The sequence below is a fragment of the Hylobates moloch genome, unplaced genomic scaffold (genome assembly GCF_009828535.3).
Source record: "Hylobates moloch isolate HMO894 unplaced genomic scaffold, HMol_V3 SCAFFOLD_2, whole genome shotgun sequence".
Lineage (NCBI taxonomy): Eukaryota > Metazoa > Chordata > Mammalia > Primates > Hylobatidae > Hylobates > Hylobates moloch.
This window is the reverse complement of record NW_026652277.1, coordinates 119,885,762-119,895,502: the sequence shown is the minus strand read 5'-3', so window position 1 is coordinate 119,895,502 and position 9,741 is coordinate 119,885,762. Positions and strand designations below refer to the sequence as shown.

General features: G+C 30.2%; 1 protein-coding gene across 5 annotated transcripts in view; it reads right to left on the bottom strand.

Moving 5' to 3' along the window:
• Nucleotides 1-965: 965 nt before the first annotated feature.
• The window catches only part of GRIK2 (glutamate ionotropic receptor kainate type subunit 2), a 671,651-nt gene continuing 662,875 nt past the window's right edge, over nucleotides 966-9,741 (bottom strand). For 3 of the 5 annotated variants that reach the window (XM_058435428.1, XM_032155777.2, XM_058435429.1), the window contains one exon: nucleotides 966-1,152. In XM_058435428.1, coding sequence (XP_058291411.1) covers nucleotides 988-1,152 — 165 coding nt within the window. In that variant the 3' untranslated portion in view covers nucleotides 966-987. Of the gene's footprint in view, nucleotides 1,153-5,445; nucleotides 5,533-9,741 lie in introns of all 5 variants that reach the window. The other 2 variants (XM_058435430.1, XM_058435431.1) reach the window with 1 other exon arrangement.

The following is a 9,741-nucleotide window of genomic DNA, read 5'->3' as shown; positions in this document are numbered from 1 at the left end:
CTCGTATCACTGAGATCTGCCCATGCTCCATCAAGTTCATTTACAGCAGGAACAAGGGTTTGGATAGCTATGTCTGAATGTTAGAATCAAAGTTTTAGTCTTCCACACAGCCAATACTCAGCCCTTTTTTACAACTTGAAGATTGCAAAACATTATCCTTTTAATTCAGAATCACTGAACCAACTGCTTTTATTATTATTATTATTTGGGATATGGGGGTTAGAGAAAAGCTGTTGGGGGAATGGGAAGGGATCTGGTAGAGTTGCATGTTAAATCTTCTGCCTTAAGGAACTTAAGAAAACATTATTGCCTTGATAATTGGCATTTCTATCTCAATCAGTGACACAGACTGTCAAAAAAAAAAAGAAAAGAAAAAAGAGAAAATAAGTGATGAATATCTGCTTTATATTCCAACTGCCATGGGATTCAAATTTGTTTTGCATTACATTTTTTCACAACCTATAAACACATACTGTGTATTCAGACAATAATTATACTGAGTAGTTGGGGGCTAGTAACATCATCACCTCTATGATCTGGGTGTTCAGAAGACCGTACTGTTTCCTGTAACACTACAGTTTTTGCTGATTCCAAATATTTATATTCTTAGTGACACTTTTATTGGTTGCCCTGTTGGGCATTGATATTCCATCTCCTGGCAACAGTTAAGCTTCAAAAGGAACCTGTAATTTCTCACTGGACTGCATTTGAAAACAGCCACAAAATGCGCATGTAACATTCACTCAGAAGAAGGGAGGAACCCATGATTAACAGTGTAACCCCGTGTAACTTGGTTGATCCATGATGCTTGTAAATCAAGTCTGATCATTGCAACTGCTTAGATCACAGAGTCTCTAGTTCATAGACACAGCGGCATGAGGTAACTCATTTTATTTTGCACAGGTTGCATATTTCCACAGGAAACATTCTCGCTAAATTGTTTGGAAAAAGACGACAGTTTGTGCTTGGGTGTTTGGCCTCCCAGCTTTATGCCATGGTTTCTTTACCTGGCAACCTTCTGTCGTTAAATGTGTGCATGTTGATAACTTCTTCTGTTTTCACAATAACTGGGGCCTGTGGCTTATGTTTTAACCGACGCTGGCACTTCAGGGACATCCTCAATTCTTCTACCATGGCACTACAGAAGGACCTCTACAGAAGAACACAGAAAAATTAAATATTACAAAATACATAAACTGTAACTGTCCAAGATCAATATTAAAATCATTCTCAACAGACTTGTCACATAACATCCTTGAAGGTTTGAAAATTTTCATTGTAAAAGTTATAACAAATTATCACACTTTAAACACTCAACCCATGATAATTAAAATATTCTATAAAAGTGGGTTAGTTTAAAGAAAATCTCCACCGATACTGAAATGAACAACCAGCTAGTAATGTATATATTACACATACATTAAATTTTCTTATGACATTATATAAAAATGATTAGCATCACACAGAAGTCAACTTTAAAATTTAAATACAATGACAATTCTATACCAGAAACCCATTCTTGATACAAAAAAATAGACAAATCGTACTACTTTTCAGATCACAACATGAGATATGCAAATGTTGTTTGAACATTGATTCTTCATTGTACATCTCACAACAAAAATAGCACTCACACAGCCACAAAATATGGAAAACAATTTCTGGCATTTCATTATGTCTTTTTTGTGATTATGCCTATAGAAACATTGACAGTGATTACAAACAAATATGACTTAATCATGAAATGACAAATTATAGCATGTTAGACATCTACAAACAAATATTAACTTTTTTGTCATCATTAGCTTGATAACTGAGAGCTTATAATTTATCAAATGAGAAAAAATGTGACCCTATGTTGTCTTTGTCTTAGTTCCTATCTCATTGGATTTGCTTGAACCTCTGTTTATCTGGGGCTTATTGTTACAGCTCCTCAAAATTTATATTGTAGAGTCATAAATATGAAACAAAATTTTGTTAGTCTCTCTCCCCACCTGATTGAGATACATATGAAGACTTATTTGTGCATTAGCTGCTTTATTGATTATGAATTTAGACTATTTCTAAGACAACATAATGAAAATATTTAAGACCATATGTGTGTCATTTTCCGATACATATTTACAGTTAGGCAGGAAGAAAAATTTCAAGAGCTCTGTTTCACAGCATGGCCACTATAGTTAATAATAATATATTATTGAAAAGTGCTAAAAGAGTGAATAAGTGTTCTCATTACAAAAATAATAAACATGTGAGGTGATGCATTTGCTAATTAGACATATCTAACCATTCCATAATGTATATATACATCAAAACATGTTATATATGATACATATGTACAATTTTATATGTTAACTTAAAAATACATTTAAAAAATTGTTTGCATAATAGTTTGTGCCAGTCTAAACATACTTTGAATTAATTAGGTATCTGTGTGTCAGAGAAAACTGATTCAGAGAGAGGTTGGATAACTTTCTACAGTTCACACCTAAGATTCCAGCAACATACCCTGATATATCCAGTTTTATGATTTTGACACTGCTCTATTACCTTCTTGTCAATCTCTGGCTATATCCTAATTTTCCTTTGATGGGCTCCTTAAAGAGTTTCCCTAATGGTCTTCCTAATTCTACGTCTATGCTACTCTTCTGTAAAGGCTCACAATTACCAGGATAATCTATTTTTAAAATATCGATTATTAATAACATTTTCTCCTTTAGGAAACAAGTCAAACTCAAATCTATTATTGTTTTCCATCATGACTTCTTTGATCTAGCCCTCTCCCCCTTCCCCACTGCTTCCATCTCTCTCTCTCTTTCTCCTCACACTCCCTTTATTGGTGGGACTTCCATTAATATTTTTCCTTTGTTTCTCCTTGTTCTGGTACCCTGCTGAGTTCTTTCATCTTTCACATCATCCCAACTTTATCCCCTACCTCAGGACATGGCTCAAGTTTTAACTGAATTAGGAAGCCCTTTCCACTTGACCAGGCACATTCTTCTGTTTTCACAACTTGATTTTGTTTTATCCTCTCAGTATTTTCCACTCATTATCCTGTTTTTCTGTCTGACCTGCCGGTGCACTATGTATCTCTCTCCCTGAATTGTGTGGAGCAGAGATCAAGTTCTCATGGCACTGCCTGTACACACATAAGCTCTTTAAATGTTGATTGAATTAACAACAATAGATACATAGGACTCTAATATTTTAATTCTTATTTAACAATTTTCTTATTCAATTGCTTAAAAAATTTTCAGGTTTAGAAGCCTAGTGAAAATATATTGCATACAATTAATTTTGCCTGATAAAATTAGGCTAAACTTTAGCATTTGTTTAATAATATTAAATTAATAAAAACATTAATATATTAGCACTTGTAATGGGTGATGATTAAATGTGACTTGTGAATTCCAATTAACTACAGAGTCACCGCCATGTATTATGTATTATGTGTTAAATTATGCAGTTCTGCAATTCATGAATTATATTTCTATTAAAGGATTTATGTGGCACCTGACAGCCAGTATATGAAAACAGTGTTTCTTGTTGCTTAATACCTACTATTAGATGTACTTATTAAGAACATGATGATAATGATGATGAAGATGGTGATGATGACAACACTGTAGAAATGGAAACTGACTCCAAAATAGGGAGGAATACATAGTCTTGAGGTAACTTAGTCTTGACTCTCTGTTGAAACATTTAACAGAAGAATTAATTAGATGACATAACATGGTCAAAACCGGATCCCGTTGACATTTAAAACTGTTGTAGGACGTGTAACATTGAATTGTTTGAAATAAGCCTTCATTTAAAACCAATAAATTTCCCAGATCTTCAAAAATTTATGACACCTTCTTCTTGGCAATCTCAATTTTCAGATATTTTGTTTACATTACTTTCAAAACAGAATAGAGTATAAATGTTAATTAATAATTTGCCTATAGTAAGGGAGTAGACTAAGTAACTAACTTTCTTAGGAAAAAATCTTACACATGTACATACAAGCTCAACTATGAAATGACTCAATATTATTTCTAGCAATTTAAGAGGTAAACTCTGTATTTAGTACCCCATACTTACTTCAGACTACAAATAAGAACATTTAAAACCATTTTAAGCAATTTCATATAATATTAAGTTTATATTGCTGAGTAATATATAATATAAATTGAAAAAAGCCCATTCTAATCAATTACCAGAATAGTGTTATCTTTTATAATTTGAAATTGTCTTAAATAAATTATATTTACAACTTTTACAACTATCTCAAAATTGTGAACATGTAAATCACCACTGTCATCATAGACTTTATTTAGCTTACAAGGCCATTAAAAAGTAAAAATTTAATCAAGCAATCTTTCATAAGTCGATCAATGGTCTCGATTACATAATGACAAAATACAAATTTTATTAATTTTCTCTTTGAATAAGGTGAATTTTGCCAGCTCTTTTGCTATTTATAAATGTAAGTTTCCCTGAAAAACAGGTTTATTTAGGTTATTGATAAAGTTACTGTGAGACGATAGGTTTTCTCATTTATGGAATAACTCTAACCCATTATAAAACTTGATAATCTTCAGATTTGAGCAAGATTTTACAATTAACATGGCAAATTAAACAAATTCAATGATTTCATAAAGAACTGTTCATTTATGGTACTAGAGCAAATATACATTCTTTTCTTTTTCTTTAGAAGTTTACAAGGCAAATTCCATATCTTGATTTATGTAAGTCTCTAAAGCTGAAACTATAGAGTTTTGTGAAATATAATTGTTTCTCTGTGCTGTGCATTGCCCAAAACTTGCCATGTCTAGCTTTTAAATAAAATTCTAACGCATTATCATTAAATAGAGACTAATTGTCTTTTATACTTTATATAATGATTGAAATTTATTTTAAATCTTTTTATTGGACTATGAAATAAGTCTCAAAACCCAAGTGCACTAGGCAGTCATTTCCCTGGTTATACTAAAAAAAGAAGAAAGAAGAAAAGAAATGGAGAAAGAAAGAGAGAGAGGTAAAGAGATAAAGAAAGATGGAGAGAGAGAGAGAAAGAAAGAAAAAGAAAGAAAGATAAAGAAAGAAAGAAAGAAAGAGAAGAAAGGAAGGAAGGAGAGAAAGAAAGAGGAAAAGAAAGGAAAGGAAAAGAAGGAAGGAGGAGGAAAAGGAGAAGAGAAGGAGAAGGAGAGGGAGAAGGAGGAGAAGGAGAGGAAGGTGGAGGAGGAGGAGGAGGAGAAGAAGAAGAAAGGGAAAGCTGGAGGGAAGAAGAAAGAGAAAGACAACTATCTTGCTTTTAAAATCACTCCTTAGGGGTGGAAACCCACGCACTGAGTCATTAAATAAGGTAAGTTCCTTAGGGTGAAAACAACAATAAAAATGTTTCTGCACATTAATATAACAGACTACAAAAAGAAAAAAGAAAGGCACAAGGATACTAACCATTATTAAAAACCTCTTTTAGTAAGTTTCAAAAGATTACTAAACAGTGTCTGGATGGTATGGTGGCACTAACCAAATAGAAGATTCCTGAAAATGAAAATTTAAATCTTTGAGCTGTTAGCATGTATAATTGCATTTAAATTAGTAAAACTCTTAATAAAATTCATTATATTTAATGAGTCAATTTATATTTACACATCTGCAATTCTTGAAACAATGTAGATCTGGAAATCTTGATAGTATGAACTTGGCCATATTTACATTGCTTTTTTTATAGAGCTTTTTTTTTAAAGAGCTCTATTTTGTATTTTGAATGTAATAAGAAAATACATAAATAGTCGACAAGTAAATGTTTTCAAGAATATCATTGTTGATATTACAGAATATTTATTCTTAAAAGCTTAACTTCCTAATTAAAAGATATATTTTTATAATAACATGATGTGACAGCATTTGGAGAAGCACAGATTTCTTTTTATATTAGAAGTGTAGTTGAAATCATGCTCCACATTGATAACTGACATATGTAGATTCATTTTAAAGTTAAAACCATTATGTTTAGCAATATATTTATTTTTGAAAAACACAGTATCTGAAGAAAAATAACCAGCATGATTTAACTTTTATGCTCATCACTCTCTTTTTGAATATATGTATTCATTGATCAAGAAATATCATAAAATATGTTACTTTCAAGCCTGCGTTTAGTATTTATTTTTAAGGAGGAAATCCTATTTTGTATATCTTGCTGGCCTAATTTTGATAGTATAAAATAACTAAATGATATTTTAGTATTCATTCAGAATGATTCCTAACCATTTCTACATACAATTTCTACTTATCCTACTTGGAGCCTACCAAAATTTGAGCTACTCCTATCAATGGTATCTGTGAGATACCATTGTATCTCAATGGTCTAATATATTCTAGTACATATCAACCAAGCTTTTATTTTGTGTTTGTCATTTATATTATTTGTTAACTAATTATGGATATACTATATATTCTTAGACACTCTCTAATTAATTTCTGACTCTGTAGGCCGTTTGCCCAAGAATTGTAAGTCATATGTAGTGGAAACAAATCAAAACAGTCACTGTGATTAGTTGCAGAAAATTATTCCACCACATTAGATAATAATAATAAAATGGAATAAAATATTTATAGGATATAATATATAATATTTTACATAATATTGGTGTGTTAAATAATGAAAATAAATGTCATTTAATGTGACCTGTTAAATTTTTTCTTTTGAATATAACTATTTTGATTGGCAGCCTTTTAAAAACATCAAACAGTTAATGCTATACATCAGAAGTATGAATTGACCTAAGGCTATATGAATATAACAGTGAAGCAATGAAAGATGGAAAATGACTGGCTAAATCACTCATGTTAAAAAATATATACCACCTTGTTCTTGATATTCGGTTTTAGAGCAGCTATCTTTAAAAATATGTTTTATTATTTACATAAGCTATTCAGCAGTCAAAAGAAACTTTACATGTAGCATCTTTCATGATCCTATTGATCAATCACTGTAGTTTTACAGCTAGAAAAAATTAAAACTTAAGAAGTCAAGTTATGTATCTAACTAGTCTCAGAGCTAACACAGGAACTCTATTATCTTAACTTCCACCTATGAAAGCTTTATCATATTAGCCTGACTCATCAATGATGATTTCATTCTCAGCTGAGCTTTTTACCTGGACTCTATTCTTGCTAAATGTAAATTTTTTGAATACTAAATTATAAAGCAGACAGAAAAAAATTATGAGGGCAAAAGAAATACATATCTTTCTTAGTGAATTAAATTATAAATCATGTTATGCTTTAGCCTGGATTATTTCACAATGATAAACATAATCAAATATTAAAATATTCTCAGAAAACCTTTACTCTAACAGAAACAGTTACCCGATGTCTTCATATTGTATTTTGCAAATACAATGGGACAGAGAAAAATTGAGGATCATTATACATTTTTAAATTTCTCCTATTTAAGCTAGTTAAAAAAAAACAATAAATAAGGTCTGACAACACAACTTTAATCAATATAGCTGTGAAATGCATTTTAAGAAAAAATAATATTAATCATCACATTTTTGCTAGTAGTCATAATGATACGATTTTTTTAAGAGTTACATCCAAATAACTAATGCTTAAGCTAGAAAACTTTCCGTCATAAGGTGCGGCAGTTAAAATGTATCAGCTTTACAAATAATAATAATGATATTATTTTTAAAAGAGCTGCTTGTTATAAGCCAGTTACGTGCAAAGAAGCCCTCTATGTATGTTAACTATCTTAATTAATTCTTAAAACACTATTTTTATGGATTCATAACTTGTTTATTCATTGTTTCATTTAATTAATTAATTAATTTATTTATTTAAAAAGAATAGAGAGGCTAAGTAATTTTATCTAAGGTTAAACAAAGTTATGTTTCCAAGTGTTTTTAATTCCAAAGCTCATGCTTACTATCTAGGAAGATGAAATTATTAGGCTGCTTATGACCAAAGCCCATAATCTAATTTATCTAATTCAAACTCCTAATCCATGTATTTCCTTAGTGAAAATTCAAGGAGAAAGAAGAATAGTTAAATATTCTGCCTCCATTCTGTACAGCTTGATATGGTTGAAACACTGTTAGACTAGGCATCTTTGACCTTGGAAAACTACTTGACCCTTGAGATACTTATTATCCTCATCTGTACTATACAGATGATAATATTTACATGGCTCTTAGGGTAGTTTTGTATTCAAATGTAGTATTACGCTCTAAAAACTAAAGTCATTTATAAAAATAAGGTGGTAAAATTATCTATTAAGCTATTATTTTAATTAAAAATAATTATTTATGGGGATACAAAGAGTATGGGTTATCATAAACAAATGACCTAAAAATCCTTTAGCTGATTTGGAAGTAGATCAGTAAGCAAAATGAAGATTGACACCTCATTTCAAAGTACAGTATTTTATATTTGTATGTCAAGACATTTTAAAAATTCATCAAATTAGTCATTATATAGGTCATTCATGGAAATTGAAAGACACTCAGCTCTCAAAGAAAGGCAGTGACATAAAAACAATAAAAAATGGACAATTGTCCAAAGTTTATTTATACTTTTTAAATTCTGAAGAACAAGTTAAAAATTTAATACATAAAGTCTGACAAGAATCAACACAACTTTAGTCAATATAGCTGTGAAATGCATTTTAAGAAAAAGTAATATATTATTATATAATTATGCTTTATAGCTATAATTTTTTACACTGAAAATTTACTTAGAACTTTTAACTTCTGTTAAGTTAAATTCAGCTAAAATTTCTTACATCGAATGTAGTTAATAAAAAGTATAGATATTTTATAGTTTCTAAATAGGCATTACTGGGCAAAACATAAATATTGACATAAAATTTTTACTGATAATTCATAACACTGTTTGCATTCCTATACCTTACCCCAAAAGTATATTCTTCTAAAAAGCATTGCTCCTGTTAGAACTAATTATTTAAAATTTTAACAGCAGCTTATGTGTAGGTATCTGTAAATAACCTGTTTTCATTCTTCTGTTTCCATGAAATACAGAATTAGTTGGCTTTGCTACATGTTTTCCTTATAAATAACCTTTAAAATAGGATCCCTAGTCTTGCGTGTTTAAACTAAACCCTCTGATTTTCTTCTTATCATCCCCCAAATTGAAATGTTTTGTTGATTTGTGCTTCTACTACTCTGATTTATAGCTGTATTCCAAATTGGTTATTCCTTTAAACACTGAAGAACATTCTACGTGCCCTCACAAAATGTTCTTGAACTATCAGTGCACCAGAAAAAATATAATTATTTAGAGATTATCTCAGGTAAAATTTGCCAGTGTTCTATAATGGAAACAACTGCATTGACCAAAGTAGACTATGTCCTAAAAAACAACAATATCACGTAGATTTAAAAATACATTTTAACCATTTTAAAGACAACAAAAATGTGTGTTCGAGATGGGACGCCTATTGCACAAATTCAGTATCTGAGCAATAATTTTTATATATATATATATTATTTCTGAGACATATTTACTTAGTTTACACTTAATAAGAAAAGCAGTGCTTTTGGCTTCATCTTCAGATTTTTTTTATGTCAGGAAACTCAGTAATTTATATTCAGACAGTTCAATAAAAGCAATTTTAAAAGCAAATACATTTTCAAATACATGGGAAAAATATCCTTTCTATATACAAAACCAAACTATAGAAGTTATGTTGCTGTTCTTGCTGAAAACCTAAAAAAAGAAAAA